Genomic DNA, 20,735 nt, shown 5'->3' on the forward strand with positions numbered 1-20,735 from the left:
TTTTTCTTAAATGACTATCAACAACAGCCTTTGGATTGCATCAGTCCTAAGAACTGCTCAGGGACAAACAAAAACTAAAAACAACCAGCTAACTAAACAAAACCCAGTCTGACTCAATACTTCTCCTAAGAGAAGACTTCTGCATGAAAGTAAAGTGCACCATTGCTCAATAATCACTTCAGACAGTTAAGTAGAAGCCTTACCAATGAGGAAGTCGGAGGTGCTGTGCTTCTCCAGGAAGGTGTGGAGGTGGTACCAGAGCTTAGGCACCCAGTCTAGCACATGCAAGAGATCCTCATTAGTCAGCCTTCGGTGGTCTTCCGCTTCCATCAGCTTCCTGTGCAGATAGCGCCCCAGGAAGCCATTGGCTGGCTCCACGTTATTGGAGAACATAACCATTCTGGTGAAGGCAGAGTAAAAAGAAAGCTCAAATTATTACTTGGGCATGTTACCAAAAGAACAGCTACTAGGGACCACTTCATTCATTTATTTGTTGAACTGTTCTAACCAGTCGTTGCCTACCAGTCTTAGTTTGATACTAGGGCAATTAGTATTACTAGGATGATTATGGACATGATCTGAATAGTGGTTTGCTTTTCAGCCAAACCCTTTTTTCTGTGACCGTTTTTAGCATGACCCAATGTGGACACTCACCTGAAGCTAAGGTGCAGGCTGTGGTTGGGGGTCATCTTTACTGGCTGATTGGTGGTCCCTATAATGTATGGACTAAAGACATTGACATTAAAAAGATGACTATTTGCTAAAGAAAGAGACGGAACAAGGAAAAACACAGACATGCCAAAGCTCATAGGGCAGGAACTGGTATTGTGTAGGATGGAGGGATGTTGAGACATGCTTCTTGGATAGCAACCCACACCTCAGTGGTATTTGTAGGTGCAGGAACTCTACCACCTCCCATAAATGCTCAATTGGGTTCATGTAGGATGAACACACAGGCCACACCATTTGTCAGAACTCTCCAGAATGCTCCTCTAAACCAATGCTGGTCAACTTCTAGGCCTGATGACATGGTGTAATATTCTGCTGGAATATCACATCATTGTGGGGGTACATGAAACCATGAAGGGCTGCAATTGGTCACCAACCAGTGAAATGTAGCAGGCACTGGTCAGTGATGTGTTTAGGTGGAGCAGTGGACCCAAGCCATGCCCAACACCAATATGGAACTGCCACCAGTCTGCAGAGTGCCTTGGTGACAACTGGGGTCTATGGCTTCATGGGGTCTATGCCACACATGAACTCTATGATCAGCCCAAAACAACTGGTACTGTGACTCATCAGACAATGGACCATATTGCCAGTCATCTAGGGTCCAGTAAGCAACCTCACGAGCCCAGGTGAGGCACTGTGTCTGGGGTTGTGGTGTTAAGAGAAGCTCTCCGGTGGGTCTTCTGCTCCTATATTCCATGGAAGCTAAAGAACGCTGCACTGACCTGTGAGATATATGTGTGGGGCCACCGGCTTTGACTGTGGATGTGCTTGCTGCCAGTCTCACTTGTCTGTTCGCATGCACAATTCTAGCCAGACGCCGCCGGTCAGGATTATTAAGCACCCATGAGCGGCCCCCGCACTGTGGGTGGTAATTACCTTTTATGATGTATTCCTGGTACATGTGACACTGTTCGAGGAATGTTAAATGCCTGCACAACTTTGGAAATGTCTCATCTGACTTCAACCACTGTCATGCATCGTTTGAACTCTGATAATCCATGTTGTCTTGCAATGAGCACTCTGGCCAGTGTTCAACCTCAGTCACAAGATAACACCTCAACTTATAAGGGTTTCCAAGCTGTCCCCTGAGGTGACGCTGCTTCATTATCAATTTACATACTGCTATCCCATGACTTTCGGCATGTCAGTATATGTAGTTATTTCAACTTGCAGTTGCCAAAATAGTATGCACTCACCATTTGTGATATTTACAGGTTAAAGCACCATTAACTAATTCACTGATGGATGCAGCATCATGGACATCATCCAAGATTACAACCAATGGGATTTCAGAGGTGCTGGTCTCCCGGTCAATCTGATTGGCCAGGTTGGACAGATAAAGCTGGAGATCCTGGCAAGAGGAAAGACAGAACTCAAATCAAGAACTACAAGGGCAAACTTTTGGTTTCAAAGTTTGAACCGAATTAGTTAAGCCCCTTGGAAATATTCAGTCACTCTTAGTATTAAATCACCAACTGCTGGATGAACACATTCATGCCCCCTGGCCACCTGACAGCTGGTCTCCCTTGTTTCTCCCAGTTTACCTTGCAGGACTGTCGGTGCATGTTGAAGGTGATGGCGATGGCAGGGGTGAGCTCCCGCGCGCTTCGCTCCACCAGGTACTCGGCGAGGCGGGAGGAGAGGTAGGTCTTCCCTGTGCCACTGGGGCCTGCCAGGATCAGACGCCTGTGCTTCAGCAGCAGACTGATGTAGTGCTGGATCATGGGCTTGGGGACAAGTGTCTCAAACACCACATTGTCCACACACTTCTCCTTCAGACCTGCACAAGGGCAGTGGAGAGAGGTGTAGGTATAGATAAGGGGGTGTGGTAAAGCAGGGTTATGAATATGGGTTTTATACTACTATTTAAGTTAATTAAACCACTGATGCCAAAAAGCATGATACATGTGTAGTTCAATCTCTCTTGGATCAACTGCTGTGGCAGCAAGCTACAAGTCATTAATTGCCAAAAAAAAATAATAATACAACCAATCCGTTTTACTTGGACACACTGACATCAACATGGCAAGTTGATGAGACTAGCCATTTGCTTGCATTCATCTCAGCTGCAGTTGTACAGTATCACATGACCTCTATCAACTTAGCTGTGTGCAGATGGTCAGCTCTGAAAATAACCAACAGACTGCGCTCACAGTAGTCTGGGTATAGCACTCCCAAGACCAAGTGTCACATATCACCCTTACAGTCGTGGTGGCAGGCGGAGCTTGGTGCTTGGAGGTTGCGAGGGTGAGGCATGGAGAGGCTGGGCCACACCTCCTCTGGTTGCGTGGGAAAGTGCATACTCACTCATCCAGCTGCCCTGTGCTCAGAGCAAGCCTCCTGACTATGTGCACCTTTATCATGACATCACTCTGTCCACGAGCGCTCAAAAACATTTAATCATAGATATTTCATGTCATTTACAAAAGCATGAAGCGTCAAACATTTTATTTTCCCTTAGAATCTTAAAAAAAAACAACAACAACAACAACAAAAAAAACCTTGTTCTCAAAAACTTTAAACTCTGATTAAATTACTGCATCATCCAATTTCAGAATGAAAGTGTCTTGTGAGTTGAATCAAGTTAAACAAATACTCTGGGAACTTGCAGCCTTCAAACCACCTCAGTGGCTTTGAGCTCACGATCAGACAACTGCTTTGCCTAGTCTGTTTCGCATTATACTGATCCACATCTGCTCTTGGACCGACTGGACAAACACAGCCGTCCTCTTTTGTGAAGCCTCTGAGATGAGAACATGGGAGATCCAGTTTAATAGTACAGGAGCTTTATGAACACCACATCTGGCTCATAACCCAAAGGCACTGTAGGAAGGGAGATGAGTAACAGACAAGTCCATAAAAGGCAAGTGCATTTTTCCCTTCTTTGTTGACTGGGTGCTACTTCAAAATATCAGCACATTTTATTGGTGTGAATGACTTATAATCAATACCAAACTTCTTGCAATATGAGTAATCAGCAACGTTACAAATCTAGTGTGTGAACTTTGTTGGTGGTCCCTTACTCACTAAAATGCATTCTGACATACAATATTAAATGTGAAATGAAATCCTTGAAAGGAAATTAAATACCAACCCTTCCAGCCTTACATCTCCACCTACTAACCTTTGAGGGTCACACTGATGCAGGTGGAGCTCTTGCTGAAGCAGCGTACAGGTGGGGTCTCTGGTGGCTGGGCGCCCAGCACCCTCTTGAGGTGGCTCAGGCTGTAGCTATAGATGGAATCCTGAGAAAGGCCCAGGCTGGCACCCGGGTCCACCACTGATATGTAGTCCTGGACACACATGAAGAAAGAGACGGTGATTTCTCTGGACATTTAGTATAATGAACGTGTTTTCATATCTTAGTGCAGGTTTTCGTGACTTTCGTGTAGATTTGCGTTGGTAGATGGTTGACCTACTTTGAAAGCCTGGCTGATGGCACAGTCCAGAGTAGACCAGTCAGTCTTGCCACTGAGTTTGATCAAGCCAATGAAAAACTCCAGCTGTTTCACCTCCTGTGTGGAAGAACTGGTGCTTTAAACTGTGCAGTTAAACATCATTTGGATATTTTGATTATAAAAAGAATATTCACATAAACGTGTGAGGTACTGTCACATTGTCATGCACCTCTTTAATGACTTGCTGGTTTGGTATGCGCACGACAATTTTGACCAGGCTCTCATCCTTCTGGAGGGTTGAGGCAGGACTTTGAAAAACATCTGTAAGAAATAAAAAACAGGGCATTACAAGGCACATATCTGAACCTAAAATTACTTCAGATATATATCTAAAAAAAAAAAATCTAAATACATTATTGTGACCCCCCCCTCCCGTGCAGCGATACACAACCAACATAATGTCCATGTATTCCATAGTAAATTAGATGTACAGTATATAAAGTATTCTTTCCCTTTTTGTAAGCTTGAAGCCCAGCAAGAAGACTATAGAGGGAAATGCATTAAGGTGTGTAGTGAACATGTATGTGTGGTAAAGCCTCACCTATGTTAATGTTTTCATTAGCTCCCATGCTGAAGGTCTTGCTAAGAGAGGCCACCGATTGCCGTGGTGATGAGGCGCCCAATGACCCCAGTCCTGAAGACTGGGAGGTGGAGCTTGGGGGCCTGGAGGAGGAGCCACCTGTCTTAAGATGGTCATTCTCTGCCTTCAGATTCTCTACAGTCATCTGCAGGAGAAGCATTATCTGCTAGTTAGCTTAGAGATAGGTAATAATTTTAAAACCTGTATTATTACTAGTCTATTACTAGTATTACTATTGAACAAATAATAGCTAATGAGAACATGCTAAAAATAATTTTCATTATTTGAGAACGTAAAACATCCAAGGTGTGTAATTTGCTTCACACACCTGCATCTTGCTCATGGCCTCCTGGAGCTGCTCCAGCTGGTGGGCAGAGCTAAGGGCCTCCAGCCGGATGTCCGTGAGCTTGCGCTCCTTTTCCCAGAGCTCCGAGCGCAGCTCCGACACCACTTTCTCATCACCCTCTGTATCCTCCTGGCTCTCTCCCAGTCTGATGGGGAAAAAAACCTTTCCTCAAAAGTTTGCAGGTGGAAATACCACAGTAAAACATTGATTTTATGTTATGGCTGGTCATCCAACACCCCCGTGGCTCTTACCCAGAGGAGCCAGAAGTAGAAGCTTTAGAGGAGGAGGGTGGTTTGTCCAAGTCATGGTGGATTTTAGGGGAGGAGGGGGCTGAAGACTCTGGGGTGGCGATTTCCTCAATGTCTGCATATGACTTGGAGCCCTTCTTACTAAATGCCCTGTTAAAGGAACTCCTCAGCTACAGAAACAGAAATAAATAAAAGAAAAAACGTATTACACTATAGATATGTGCAGATATGTGACTACCACATACTAGGGCCGCAGAGAAAGTATACAAGATAATTTAGAAAATATAAAGAGAATAAAAAAGACAAACGGAACAACTGGGTTCGGAAAGTAAGATGCAATGAAGAAATGACTTATGTGAGCAAACCTCACATTTATGGGACAATGGGACTAACGTCCTCATGCATAAGAGCTGAAGGACAGCTTTTGAAATTCTAATGCTTATTCAGCAGTAGTCTAATTAGACTTTATAAGCCGGTCTCAAAGTAGGACAAGACAGAGCACAGCTGTTGTGAAATGTTAATGGTGAGAGTCAGTAATCTTCTTGGTGGAAATAATGTTAAGTTTGATGTGCGACAGACAAAACTGCTGAGTGTGAGTTAGCAAAGTCTGATACAACAGCATGGGTGGCAAATTCCAAAAAGCCTCTTATAAAGAGTTCTGAACAGAGCAGACAGACCTGTGTGATGATGGTCATAAGGCACAACAAAAACACCATAAATTCACACTTGCATTGTTCAATGAATAGCTTAATTTGACATGAAAGCATTATGTGTAACGTGAAAGACGTCATAATATGAAAGTATAGTTGTCATCATAGCATATCTGAGGTGAGGGAATATGTTTTAATGATGAGTGAAAAAAATTAAGCTACTTCTTCAGAAGCCCTTGAACCATGACTCATGAGTTAAGAGGAGCCATTACGGCCCCGTCATGGGCTTTTTGCTTTGGCTGGGAAAGGTGGGGATGGGGAAAGTTACTCACCTCATATACCTTAAAAGGAGAGAAAGGGGAGGCATGGGAAAGAGATCAGACTCATACTTAATGTTGTTCCCAATTCACAACCACATACAGAAGAGAGAAAGAGAAAAACAGAACAGGAGAACAGAGCAAGAGGAACTGTGCAAAAAAAGAACAAATCAGTAGTATTAGCAATTAACAGCTACATTGTTATAATAGGCCACAACAGTCAGGTTTGAGTTATTTTTTAGACTAGTGTTTTCCATCAGTGACAAGCCAAGGAGTGAAGGTATTATTGCCCCCTACATCAGAATCCTTGAGTTAAAAGGAAAAGAAAAAAAATTAAATCAATAATAATAATAATAATAATCTCTCAAATCCATCAACATACTGTCCGAATATGTCAATATGCATGTCAAAATCATGATAACATATTGCAATCCATGCTTCTTTGGTTTGGAGATAATACAAAAAAAAAACAAAAAAAAACCCTCAAAGTTTCGAAGAGCAAATCATGCTACATGTTTCAGGGGGACATCATTGAGATAAAATGGCACTGTGGTATATTGGGTGGTAAAGTAAATAAACCCATCGTGTCATGGCAATGCAGACAGAAAACTAATGAGTTCCATCACTTATTCTTGTCCTTGGTCATTAGTCAGCAGGTCTAAGGTTTATAAAGAAGGGCTGTTCAAATTGGCTACCAAAACACCAGTTTTCGACTGTTCTCAGTAAGAAACACACACACACACACACACACACACACACACACCATAAAAGAGTTTCCCTGGCTGTTCTCAGGAAGATTGATTTCTCCCTGCCTATTTCTTACCCAGCTCTTCTTCTTCTTCTTCTTGGCGTCCTGCTCCTTCAGGCTACCCAGGCTGGAATGGCTAGTGATGCTGTTCATGCTGGAGATGCTCTCGGACGAATTCTGCCTGTCGATTGGTAGTTCTGAGGAGCGGGGGAGGGACCAGGAGTTGATAGTTGACAGTATTTTCTATGCATTACTGCAATCCAGCTAATATAGCTCACAATACTCACACAAATGGTACTTAAAGTGCAGTGTTTCACGGTGTAAATTAAGAGGCCCATACCATTGGGTGCGGTTTCAGGGTTGCTGAGTGCTCCCTGGATGATGACCTGGGCCTCTGTGTTCTTGGATTTCAAGGTTTCTATGGTATCCCTTAGGTCCTGGAGCTCAGAGTCCTGCAAGTATAAGACGTGTGAGTGCAAAGCTCAATCTGCCTACAGAACCTGTAGTCAAAACACAGATTTGTTCTTACACACAGTAAGGAATAAAGATCCTGTGATGACACAGTGTTACTGCTACTCTGCTTTTAGTGAAATAACTGAATATGTCTTTCTTTTCCCCTCTCAGCCTCTCTCTCCCTCTAGACTCCATGATGGGCCAATAAGGGGGAGTGCATGGAGACTCTCTCTCTGTGTATTACAGGACCAAACTCAGTGCCTGCTGTAAACATAACTACACCACCAATGGAGGAATGTAGTGGGTTTGAGAAAAGAGCTTAAAATTTAAACAAGCATACCCACCCATACCCCTCTCTCTCTCTCTCTCTCTCTCTCTCACACACACACACACACACACACACACACACGCGCGCACGGACACGCACACACTGAAATTTGTGAATGCAACACGCAAATCTGATCATATGAGTGAGTTTTGCAGGGGGCTCAGTGAGTATTTTTACTGTATTTAGCAGTACAGAGATCAGCAATCCTGTATACCAAATCTCTGTAGTGACTAATTTATAGTGATCTGATTTTTACCAAAATGTTAAACAGTCAACATCCTGTTAATGGGATGTATCCTCAGTCATAAGGAATGTGTGTGTGTGTGTGTGTGTGTGTGTGTGTGTGTGTGCGCGTGCATGTGGTCAAAGCTTGCAATGCAGGTTATTATACAAATGATACCACAAAGTTTAAATATTTGCCAGCTGTAAAACTTTGCAGTCCCCTTTTATGCAAGCACCTTTAATGTCTATAAAAATCACTACAGAATGACAAATAACAATAGACTATAGCCACCATTTGAGCTATATGTGAAGGTTAACTGAGCTGTTGGTGTCATTTACAGATCCAGAGTCTCAGAGGAAGCGCACTGTTCAGAATGTTCTGGATCTCTGGCAAAATCTGGAGGACACCATGTCCAGCCTGCGAGGGACCCAGCTCACCCATGGGTAAGGCATAAAATGTGCAAGCACGCGCGCACACACATGCACGCGCACACGCACACGCATACAAACCTTCTGTTCGGAGGTGACCGACAGACTCTGAAGACGAGCAGTCATGAGTGTCAAACTTTGTTCAAAAGCTGCTACCAGGTTGGCCTGCAATGTGAGACCAGAATTAGTGAAGGATGTGTGCATGGCCTGACAACAGCGCATGCACGCACGCATGCTTCTGCCGGCTAGAGAGATGGAAGCGAGGAGAAGGCAACGTGGAAAGGCTGTGGAACATGGAGGGGTGAAGGGGCGTATAGAGGATGACCCGGACAATGGAGGGAAAATACATGGGGTCTGGCATTAGGATGCACACACGCGCACGCATGCACACAGCAAGAAAGTGAGAAGAATACTACATTATTAGCTTAGATTCTTCTAGCACTGTGCATAGTACATTTATTGTACATGACAAATGTAAAATAGGTGAAAATAGAATAAAATGCCAAACTAAAAATGCCAATAATAAACTTTGGTTTATTATTTATTATTTGTGTGTGCATGTATGTCTATGTGTGTGTGCTCAATTCATTGTGAGCCATCCTTCACTAAATGGTATTTATTACAGCAATCACCAAAACTATGACCCCATCAGCATGAGTCCAATACGACAGAGCAAACAAACAGGAAATCCATTGGACATCAACCAGCGCCAGGCTGGGAGTGGGTGGGAGGGAGGTGCCTGCAGGGAGGCGGGGTTATAGTCATGCAACAGCGATGAGGGAGGTGTGGGGAGAGGCCGGAAATGACAGTCCAACAAACCTGGCCTGCCTGCTATAGCCAGCAGCCCCCGGGGACCCGCAACCAGCCCGCAACCAGCCCGCAACCAGGAGAGGACATCGGCCAAGGAGAGAGGGACAGTGGTGTTAGGGCCAGGGTTGTACTGCACACTTTCACTCAGCTCACACGTGCACGCACATTCATACAAACAGACAGGACTGGGTTCAGACCAGATAGTCTTTTTCCACACAAATTGTTCACTGAGAATGTGTGATCAATCCTATGTATGCTACAGTGCTTGAATATACGAGCGTTGCTGAACCCAGTACTGTAGAGAACAGGCTTTAGGAGGGGAGAGCTGACTGAAGCAGGTTAGTGAGTGTGGGCTGCGAAAGGAGACACCAATCTATACATGTTTAAGACACAGTGAGCACAGAGGTCTGCTTGCTTAATGTGAGATGATAAACAATGGCCTTCAAATATAGATGTTAGACTGCTTTAAAGGAAACCGAAAAATTATAATTTAGATGCAATGATCAGGGAATTTAGTGACACCTTAATGAAAGAACATGGAAGCATGCTTACAAAACAGACAATGGCTAGTGGCCAAAGATAAAAATAAAAACAATTTTGGATGAGGAGATGCAACAAGAAAACATCAGTGAACCCAATTTACTCATGAAACAGTGTTATCACAAAGAACAAGTACAAGACAGAGAAATGAACTGGGACAAACACCACCAAGAAAAAGAAAGCAGCTGCTTTGAGAGTGAGCAGTGGTGCCAGGCGTTGGTATTCCAGTACGTACGTTAGCAGACAGCTGGTTGGTCAGGGTGGCCACTTTTTCTTGAGATACTTCGAGCTCACGTCTTAGTTTTCGAATTTGCTGTTAGGGGAGAGAGAAAATGCGTGTGCGTGCGTGTTTGTGTTTGTGTGTGTGTGTGAGTGTGAGTGTGAGAAAGAAAGAAAGAAAAGACTCTTCAATTACTGAAAATACTGACATATACAAGCACAGAGAGCTTTATGCTTGGTAATGGGATACATGAGGATAAGTGGTTTATGACACTAGTTTATGGATAGAACTAGATGGATGTTAATACACACTGTTCAGTCGCAGACAAACATCCAGTACTTTCAGGACTACGCTAGATAACACTAATGTCAACGCCAAATGAGAAAGCAAATGTCATAACCAAGGGTGTCATAAGGGGAAATAAAGAAACACACAGAAGAAAGGACAGACTTACATCTCCCTGCATTCTCTCCTCTGTCTGAGAACGCAAGTTGGAAAGGAGAGATGGAGGAAGAAAGAGTAAGCAAGAACAAAAAGGGCTCAGGACTGAAAAACAACAACAGACTCTTAAGTAGCTTCACATCAGGTGGATTGCCACCACCAAAAGATCAAAGGAATCATTCCTGATGACCTCTTTTAGGAAAGAATGCTCAAGTGCAGAGATTCGCTTGTCTGATACAGCCAACGTAACTCACTTTGGAGCTTTAACAATCTGCACTTACTGAAGAGTAGTTGGATGAGGCGTTGGAGGCCAGGGACAGCACAGAGCCGTGTACTGTGAAGAACAAGGGGCAGGCAGGTCAAGAAAGAGTTACACCATGATCACACCACAGCAGAGCATGACCACTGTGGAGACGATAGCAGAATGTAATCCATAGTAGGGGATGGAAAAGACATCTAAGCCCTTAAGAGAACAAGTCCTCCTTGTTGAAAGATGTCAGTCTTTTTTTTTTTTTTGTCCTAGCACTTTCCCCCAGACCCCTGACCGTATTCATGTGCATTTGGTAGACCAGTCCCAAAAGCAAGGTAAATGAACAGAGTATTTGAACCAACCAGATACCACTATATTTGATTCCACAGAAAAAAATTTTGGTGACTGGATGTTCTTGCAAAATATAGAGTTATCTGGTGCCAAGACTGCCAGGAAACAAAGTTGGGAAGGTCCTGAAATATATGTGTGATGCTTCCAGCATAAACCAACCTTTCATTCTTCTGTAATAATGAACTGTATGCAGCAACACTGAATGAACAGATATATTATTAACAATTGCTAACAGACTATTACTAGACTAAAACAAGCCCAATATGACAATGAGCAGAAACATTTTAGAAAGCCCCCTCACCATCTTCTCCAGGCTCTCGGAAGGACCCGGAGCGCATCACACTCTTGGGCCGGTCAGCCAGGGAGATGGAGCTTCCCAGCGGGGAGCTGGCGTACAGGTCGTAGCCAACCTCATTGGCGGGGATGCTGTTGGAGCGGCTGATACGAGGGGTGCTTGAGCTTGGAATAGGAGTGACTGTATGAGACAAGGAGCCAAGGCCAGGAGCATTAATATCTATACACGTGTGTTTACACAGCAGTCACATGTGCACACCATAGTCAACACACTGGAGTTCCATCTCAAGCTCTCTCTTTGTATCCATCCCTTTCACTCTCTTTCACACACGCGGGCATGCGCACGTGCACACACGCACGGGCAGTAACCAAAGCCTGATGAGTCAGTGAAAGCGTGCACATTTTCTCCATAACAGTCAGGGGTGTAAATATAGGACTAGATGACGTAAAGAATCTTATCACCTATCAAACTCTTCTAGCACTGCCTAAGAAACTGCTATCATTGATAAGAATGTTTATGAAATCATTTATTAATGTACTTAAACACCATTGTGCTAATTGGAGTTTTCTTTTTTGTTTTCCTGCACGTAAACCCTTTCCACAGAGACTGAGACTGAAGGGTCTTTAATGCTGTTCTTGTTGGTACAGTGGCACTCACCCACGTTGGTAGGCGGTGTTTTGCCAGGATAGGACTGTGCCAAGTGAGTGGGGGAGGGGAGCTGGGGTGGACTCTCCGACTCAGTCATGCTCATGATCGTGTGGGAGTGGCGGCGTTCCTTGCCCTCTCCATCCGATTGGCCACTGCCATAGCGACTACAGGAACACAGAGCAAATGGGACGTAAGTAATGACAAGCAGTAGTAATGATCAGGACTGGCAGAGATGCGTAGACAAAGTGAGAGTACCTCAGTCCTTGCTTGGGTAAGGTGTTCCTATCAGTTTGTAAACTAGTAGAGGTAGAGAGTAGGACAAATAAATTCCTCATCCTACAGCAGCAAGTTTTACATTACATTTAAACTCACTATTAAATCAGTCATACATAGGGGTAGTATTCAGCAGCTGTGTTATGTCTGGGCCAGCAGAGGGCAGTAGTAACAAACACTGCCCTCCTCCCTTGAATGAATTTTAGAAAATAAAGTGCAGACATGACCATAAATCCCCACTAAAATAAGCAATTCAGTTTTCCAAGAACTCCACCCAAAATTACAAAATTTACCCCTGCAATCAAACCACCCAGCACAGACATCCTGACCCACCTGTCAGTCAAAGTGATGGACGTCCTACTCCCGGCCCCCCAGGTGCCTGTGGCCCTGAGCTCCTCCCGATCCCTCAGATCCACACTGGGTGGCAGGCTCATGTGCAGAGATAGGGACTCCATACTGCGGTGGGCGCCTGACATCTTGGGGTAGAGCAGAGGGGAGCTGCTCAGAGAAAGGGCCTGGCCAGAAAAGCAGCCAGGGGAGTCGATGTGGAGCACGGGGGCTGGGCTTGGGGTCAGGCGGGGTGTCACGTGAGAGCCTGCAAGGTCCTGTAACTTGGAGTAGGGCGGGATCTTAGGGGGGAGGTCCTCGATGGTCACGCAGGAGTCCAGGCTGTTGGAGTTGACTTTGTCCAGGTGAGCCAGGCTTGGAGGGTGGGCCAGAGACTTAGCCAGCATTCTGTTATGATTAAAAGTGATGAGCATTTACATAATAGTGTAATAAGAAAAGGTTTACAGCTCTGAAATAACATTTCAGAAATTATGTAAACAAAATCTTTTTTTTCCACAAGCCTACACTGGAACCGCCAGACCCAGTTGAAGTTTTGAACCATGTTTACTCGAAAAATCTAATACTTTTTGTTAAAGATTTTGAGTCAGCAAATCCAAAACAAATCCAGAACAACCTGCATATAATCCAAATTCTGTTTGAATGGCTGCCCACACTTTTTCAAAAATTGTCACACTGACAACAGCAGCACTGAGCTCTTCACATAGCAACAGCCAGAATTGGTGGCACACGGACAACTAACATTCGTTAGAGATTAGAGATTCATTCTAATGTCACACATCCATTTTTCTCCCACTGCTGGTGTGATAGTTTTCTACTTTTGGAACATAACACTACTTAATAGGAAAATATACCTTTCATTCTGCATTAATTTCATTAAATGACTTCTGTTCCCTAGATTGGACTCAAAATCATTTGGAAGGTATTGAGAAAGAACGCACAACCATTTTCACCTACAAAGAAGAGTGAACTCAGGATTATATTGGAATTTATTTGTTGCTTGTCTTTTTTTATGTGAATTGTATTGTTACTGTATTGGTCAGGCCTACCTCGGTGTAGTGCTTGGAGAGCTCAGTTCTGGGTATTTACTGGTGCTGGTCCTGCGCACCCTCTGGATCTTCTCCACCGCCTCTCCGCAGCTCTCGCCCTGCATGTCGCCCTTCAGAGAGCCGCCCTCCAGATCTGCCTTGGCCTTGGCCCTCTCCTTCTCTTTTTCGCGGTCTGTTTGGTTGACAGGCCCTGTGCTGCTGGGTCGACTCGGTGGCTTCAAGGCACCTCCGTCCTTTCCCCTGGTGGGCACGGTGGTAGGCAGAGCGGCCACAGGCTTGAGGGTGAGGAGGCTGGTATCCATGGTGCCGCTAACAGGGCGCGAAGTGGCCCTGCCGGTCAGGCTCATGGCACTGGACTTGGCAGGGCGGGGCAGGCTTCGATACTGGATGCTCCCTCGGGCATTGGGTGCAAGGAAGCCGTTCTCGCCGCTGCTGCCATCCAAACTGTTCTTCCGGCTCCCACTAGGCGTCGGCTTGGAAGGAATGCCTGATGCCTTGGGGATTTTGCCCACCGTGGCAGATCCACTGGAGATGGCAGTGCCTCCAGAGGTCATGACGGTGGAGGTGACTGTGGTGTTGGGTTTTTTGTAGCCAAAGCTGCCAGCGGTAGGCTTAACCAGGCCCGAGGGGGGCTTGCGGTGCTCCACACTCTCCCGGCCAGCGTCAGAGCGGGAACGCTGCAGACCTGATGTCTTCAGGGACAACTTCTGTTTATCCATGACTTTAGCGTCCCCTCTAGATGCTGCCAAAGACAAAAGATTATAGTATGGGAATGGTTGCAGCGTGAGGATCGTGGTGTTAGGGATAATTTCTTAACATTCACAATGTAACAAGACTTTTCAGAAGTGTTTGCAAATCTGCCACTTTTTAAGGAAAATTAACAGGAGAATTTCTCCATGTTCTTTCAGACGCTGGTTTTAATTTTGTGCATAAATACCCTTTAGACTGAATGCCCAAAAGGACAGTTTGGACAGTAAACCATGATTTCATTATGAAGACATACAGCCCAGTTAAAACCCCACTGATGACTGATGAACACAACTGCCCCCTGTCCTTTTCATCTCCATTTAGTTCATGCAAGATTGTGACACGTGTGTTTAACCAAGATCTCAACTTTATGACATAACTGTCTCTAATTGCATGCAGTCACGTTTATATCAGTCAGAAGTCGTGCTCATGAAATAAAGGCCCGAAGGCATGACATTATTCAAAGCCACCACTTGGAACCTTGAAGGTAGGTTCAAGGCATCATGGTTCGATTTGTTCACGCACATCTGAACCTACATAATCTGACTTTACAGTATATAGAATGAGAAAACAAGTAAGCAAAGAACCATCTGTGTTTACTTAACATGGAGTGAGATTGGATCCAATTTGAGTCGTTACGGAGTGACCTATAGGTTTTTGTGAGAAGACAGAGAAAGAGGGTAACAGATCGGCTAAACAAGTCATCCAAAAGCTCTGAACACAAGTGCTGCAGTGCCCTGTTGCAGCTGCTCTTTCTGTCCTGCCTTAGGGTGAGATTGCTGACCTCATCTCCGCTGACTTCATTTGATGGAAATATCTACATTATAGCATGACACAGAGCAAGGGACACCAAGTGCTGTGAGGTCTGACCAGGGCTCATTGCTTATCAGATGGCAGTTCATATTTTACTGTCCCTTTATATTTAAGTTTGAGAAAGAAAGAAGGAAAGAAAGAAAGAAAAAGAAAAATCCTCTCCTTCCCCCCCGCCCACACACCACACCTTTCTTTACTTGTGCTCTATGCAATAAGAATTGGGCACTTTAATGTTTGGGGCACTGGGGCACAACCTACACATGTTCATCAAATTTTGATGAATTCAAGGCCTAGAGTGGATCATTCCATTTTGAAATCAACAAGGTGAGCCAGAGTTCCATGTGCTCATTAAAAACCCTCATTTAATATCTGAAACAGACTCAGGAAAATGTTCTATGTCTACTTCAAGTTGCTTTTGAGAATTAATTAGTAGCAGTCCCTGGTCACTCCATGACACTCTTACCCCCATTGATTGGTTAATGGAGCTACATTAAGAAATACATTAAGCTGTACCCTCACAACAACAATTAAATGCATCAAAAATGAATCCTGTAAAAGTGAGAAGAACTCTGGGAGGGAATGGTATAATCCTTATAAAAACACTACTGTAGCTACATTAGTCTGAAGGCATGGGTTTCCTTAAAATGCATTCCAGTCAGGCTTTCTTAGCGCCCACACGAAGATGACTTTAGACAAGGTGCAAAATTAACTAAAAAGACTCCATGACACTTGGATGTGTCAAGTCTATGAGTCTGATGACTGTAGTATTGCCAGCATTGAAAAACTAAGAATTTTCTTATGCCCTCTTATGTCATTATCCCCAGTGACGGGTCACTTTCCAGAATGTTCCCGTTTCCAGAATGTGACTAACATGCTGCCACCAAATTTGAGTTCCCTTCATTGGAGCAGTTAACAGGCTGTTGGAAATACCACGAGGCTTCTGCCTGAGCTGTCGGTCAGTGAACTGCGCTGGTTCTATGACATTTAAATGTCAATCTCACCCATGGATCTGGCAGAGAAAGGTTACAGAAATATCACGAGCAACTCCTCTTCAACAGGTAAAATGCATTAGCAACCAGATTTAAAGCACTTTTCCATGTTTCTCTCTTAAGCTGAAACATTTATGTACAAGTAAAGAAAATGAAGTCAGTAAGGGAGGGACGAATTGAGATTCTTCTCTCCTCATGGTCCCAAAAGACTCAGGCTAATTAGGGGCTGGCATCAGCTCAAGAAACCTCCCTCCGTCTCCTGTGATATCATTGTGATATCTGCTGAAGTGACATTTTCCTAAGTTCATCATCACATCTGGTCTTCATTTCTGAGAGGGAATGCATGACAGGGGTCGCTTGCAAAAGATGACATGTCTGCCCCCAAACCCCCATCCCCCCCACCACAGATCCCAGATCTCTTCCAACTTATAATGCCATGCCATTAGCACTTAATCCCTTTGAGTACGCTCATGGTTTTTGAGGACAAAAACAACTTTGTGCTTCGGACATGGGTGGTGCCATGGAGATATGATGAGAAACCACAGAGAAGTGGTGTTATGTGCATGCTGGCTGCAGAACATGTCTATCGCTAAGCTAGCAGTCAAAGTTCCCTCCTTTCCACCAGGACCTCCTGTAAGGCCTGGGGCAAGGACTGTGATATTGATATGTAATGTCTTTCAGCTGAGGGTTGTGTGTGTGTGTGGTCTTTGTATTAGAAACACACACTTGCAGGCAGCATTACATGTTCAGAGTATTCTCATCTCCTATTTTCAAGTCCCTGTCTAAAGTAAGTGTGTGCATGTGCGCACATATCTTTAACACAAGCTGAACTGTAGTAAGCCATAGTGTATCCCTCCCTCACCTGCCACTTTCAGCACACTCTGGGATGTGTGTGTGATTGGAGACGTGACACCAACTGGAGGATTTCGTCCCTTTTTGAAGCTGCCTGGCTGGGCGAGACTCTGTGGCTTCTTCAGCTCCCCTCTGCCAGCTTTTTCCTGAACAGCACCCTCTGCTGGCCTGCTCTTCCGGTACTTGCTGGAGGACTCAGTTTTCAAGCTGCCTGTGTCGTAGGCCCCACTGTCAGACTTCCGCATGGCCTTGCTGTCCTCGCTGTACCAAGCGAAACCGCTTTCCACCAAAGATCGCTTCTCTGCATCTGTCCGCAGCTGACATGACACACAGACAAGGGTGCACATACACACACGCACACACCCAAAATTTTGTAATAGAGGCAAAAAAGTGCTCAGCATATTATGGTAGTACTCAGCTTTGAAAACTCAAGATTTTGGAAGTTTTCTAGCATTATCCCCATGTTGCTCTGTCTCATAACTTTACACTTACAGTAAAAAACAAACAGAACAAGTAAAATTAAACACACACACACACACACACACCCATATGTGCTGTACATTTATTTTGAATGCTATGCATGCTTTGTCTGCTATCTTCCCAGCAGTCCCAAATCTTCCATTGTTATCAGCAGCCTGATCTGAGCGTCTGCATGGCCAGAGCGGAAAAAAAAAATCCAGGACCGTGAGTGAGATTGATTTCAGTCTTAAGGAAGCATAACATTAAACACACTCCAAAGAAAACTGAACCCTCTCCCAGGACTTCATCTTCACTCCCTCTGTTCATGACATCAAAGCCATTCGAGTCAGAGACGTGCTCAGAATTTAGGAGTTGGGTCATGTTTTGTCGCATTCCAACAGACACAGCAGATATGAGCTCGCGTGAACATATTTCGCTCACCCACAAAACTCCATAGCAAACCGCTCTAGTCCCAAAGTATGCCACCAAGAACGGCCTGGAAAATACCACTGCATCCATCTCATGGTTAAAGGCAGTTTATTGTTTAGCCATGTGCCACTTGTGGCAAAGAAATAATGAAACATGGCATGATGTGTTTTTTTAAGAATTAGTCTACATATGATGAAATGGAAAAACACTGAAGGTTTTACTCATGGAGGAAACATTCATATTCATAGTCACTTGGCAGAAATATTAGAGACCTTAGAATACACAAATGGCAAAGTAGGTAAAGTGTTGACGAGTAGATTAGACGCTGGTTATAATGGCTACTCCACAAGTCACCTTCCCTCCATGGAAAAGCAAGCCACAAATGTGACAAACCTCTCGAGAGTCTAATGGTCAAGCTCTTTTTATAATAAAAGAAACCTTTTATCTTCTTTGAAGATTAACTGCCTTGTGATTAGCATTTACTGCACTGCCAGTAACATTTGACACGAGTATTTTGGAAATGTAGACGAATGTGACTTCACGTGGCAATACGGACCGTCACATGGCATCATAAACATAAACAATAATGCAGAGAGCTGGCATGCCCACTCATAAGGCCATAAAAGCACAGATGGCACATTCAACATGGCACATCTACGAGATCTCTTATCTCAACCGTGATGCAATAAAGCCACATTGCCATAGCAACCCAGCAAGCCTATTAACATGGGTTTATTTCTCCTTATTCCCACTGAGCCTGAACTGCCACTTGTCGCTTAATTCTAAGTGGCACAGAACAAAGGCTTTAGCATGAGATACTTAACCAACTCTGACTGACAGAGGAAGTATGCAGTGCGATTTGGCTGCTCCTCATTCAAACTGAAGAAACCGGTGTCAGCTTATCATATAGTTCCGACACACTTATCTGGACTGAGTTTGATGGACGCAGTATAACCGTGTTGAACGATAACTGTGTTGCTTGATGTTTCTGTGGGGAGTTTTTTGGTTGATATTTTTTGGGGTGTTATTTGGGAGGTGCTTATTTAAGGGAGGGAGTAATAAACAGATTCACATACACACAAACACACACAACAGACTGAAGTCAAAGATACAAGGACACCTAAATACACTACATTCACTAGCCTAAAATACAAAAGTTACTGAGACATTGCATCATTAACTGTATATTAAAACACATGATTGTTTCAATTCCTGCATACAAATTAACAAACCTCTGAGTAAAAAACCCTAGGTAATAAGCATAAATTGATACATAATGAAAGATTTTACAACTTCTAATGTAATAAATTAACCTTAATATCCATATTTGTTATACTGGTAATCAAGAATAAATGCAAATAAAAAACAAGACAAACAATGAATTTCATTCACATCCCTACCAATAAGCTCATGGACATCCTTTAGTGTTTAGCTTAGTACTGATCTACAAGCAGCCTCCCCTTAATTTACTATGATATTGACAACTTCAGGAGAAGTGCCAAACTGGTTCAGGACCAGCACTGGCAGATTACTGCTGCCAGCGCACACAGTGAGTGCAGGTCTTACCATGACGGAGGAGTTGCGTCGGGAGCCTACAGGCGTGGTGGGGAGCGAGTTGAGGGAGGAGCTAGCGTTCAGCTCCTCTGAGCTCAGATTATCAGAGCCGTCACTCAAACCACTGCTGATGGAACTGCTCTCATCCCACCTGCAGACCAAAAGAGAGAGAGAGAGAGAGAGACAGACAGACAGACAGACAGACAGACAGAGACAGAGACAAAGAGAGAGAGAAATAAGATAGCATACATTTATTAAGTTTGAAATAGCACCAATTGGTTGCTGCCTATGAGGCAAAGGAAAAAGATCATTAAATACTCATTTGCCCATTGGCTAAATCTCCCTCATGCTCCATGACCCATTTCAAAAAGAAGCATTGGGGAAACCTCTGTGGTGTTAGAACCTTAGAGAGTCAGACACCTTCACCACATGAGCAGAGTGACAGACAGAGCTGGTATGTGCCGCCTGAACTCTTTGCACCATGCTGAGAGCTGCGCTGCTCCCAGAGTGATGCGTATGAAGGTGCATATGAGGAGAGCACCTTTCCAGTATACGACAGCAACACATTAATGACCACGCAGTAGGCAACACCTATGGCACCGAGGAGCTTTGGAGTGACTGGTTGCAGAAGGATGGGCTACTTTGTGCTTCTGGCCTGGTCGTCAGCCTGTGGGTTGTCCATCTGTTTTGAAAGAGGACAGCCTGTCTGTTGCTAATCAGACTGGCAGGATTCACCTACTGCCCTGTGTGAGAGCGGCACGGCTCCCGCCTCATCATACCCGGGTCAAGCATTGGCCACACACTCAAACACACACACGGAAGCAGGCACACCTATATGCACTCACGAGTATCCATGCGGACATAAGAAAATTTGGGATGGCCAAAGATGTTGGGACACGTGGTGTTGACAGCTGTCTGAAGAGTGAGGCAGAGGACCACAGACGGAGGCAGCTGTCCGCAGGCACAGCCCAGTATGTCACTGCGCGCACACCCACACGCGCACACAGGGATCAGTACAAAAATTGTACAATTGCATACATATGAATGAAGAGTCTAAATAAAGAGACTAAGTAGGATAACACATACAGCGCAAATGAAAATAGGTCAAGCCAGTCCCTCAGCACATTATCAAACTCTTCTATACTGTTCATCTTAAAAT

The 20,735-nt window shown here is 44.4% G+C and overlaps 1 protein-coding gene across 10 annotated transcripts in view; it reads right to left on the reverse strand.

Moving 5' to 3' along the window:
- Window positions 1–20,735, reverse strand: part of nav1b (neuron navigator 1b) — a 49,607-nt gene that overhangs the window by 5,004 nt on the left and 23,868 nt on the right. For 2 of the 10 annotated variants that reach the window (XM_035523990.1, XM_027000563.2), the window contains exons 4-28: window positions 19,589–19,727; window positions 17,145–17,451; window positions 13,734–14,475; window positions 12,673–13,074; window positions 12,322–12,363; window positions 12,076–12,230; window positions 11,425–11,598; window positions 10,804–10,856; window positions 10,536–10,559; window positions 10,097–10,174; window positions 9,331–9,342; window positions 8,593–8,676; window positions 7,420–7,531; window positions 7,155–7,276; window positions 6,347–6,355; window positions 5,368–5,534; window positions 5,099–5,261; window positions 4,732–4,915; window positions 4,360–4,451; window positions 4,152–4,247; window positions 3,857–4,025; window positions 2,277–2,512; window positions 1,929–2,083; window positions 655–726; window positions 204–400 (exon numbers count right to left, since the gene is read on the reverse strand). In XM_035523990.1, the coding sequence (XP_035379883.1) occupies window positions 204–400; window positions 655–726; window positions 1,929–2,083; window positions 2,277–2,512; window positions 3,857–4,025; window positions 4,152–4,247; window positions 4,360–4,451; window positions 4,732–4,915; window positions 5,099–5,261; window positions 5,368–5,534; window positions 6,347–6,355; window positions 7,155–7,276; window positions 7,420–7,531; window positions 8,593–8,676; window positions 9,331–9,342; window positions 10,097–10,174; window positions 10,536–10,559; window positions 10,804–10,856; window positions 11,425–11,598; window positions 12,076–12,230; window positions 12,322–12,363; window positions 12,673–13,074; window positions 13,734–14,475; window positions 17,145–17,451; window positions 19,589–19,727 (3,986 nt within the window). The remainder of the gene's footprint in view (window positions 1–203; window positions 401–654; window positions 727–1,928; window positions 2,084–2,276; window positions 2,513–3,856; window positions 4,026–4,151; window positions 4,248–4,359; window positions 4,452–4,731; window positions 4,916–5,098; window positions 5,262–5,367; window positions 5,535–6,346; window positions 6,356–7,154; window positions 7,277–7,419; window positions 7,532–8,592; window positions 8,677–9,330; window positions 9,343–10,096; window positions 10,175–10,535; window positions 10,560–10,803; window positions 10,857–11,424; window positions 11,599–12,075; window positions 12,231–12,321; window positions 12,364–12,672; window positions 13,075–13,733; window positions 14,476–17,144; window positions 17,452–19,588; window positions 19,728–20,735) is intronic. The other 8 variants (XM_027000564.2, XM_027000569.2, XM_027000570.2 and 5 more) reach the window with 8 other exon arrangements.

This window comes from Electrophorus electricus, chromosome 3 (genome assembly GCF_013358815.1).
Source record: "Electrophorus electricus isolate fEleEle1 chromosome 3, fEleEle1.pri, whole genome shotgun sequence".
NCBI lineage: Eukaryota > Metazoa > Chordata > Actinopteri > Gymnotiformes > Gymnotidae > Electrophorus > Electrophorus electricus.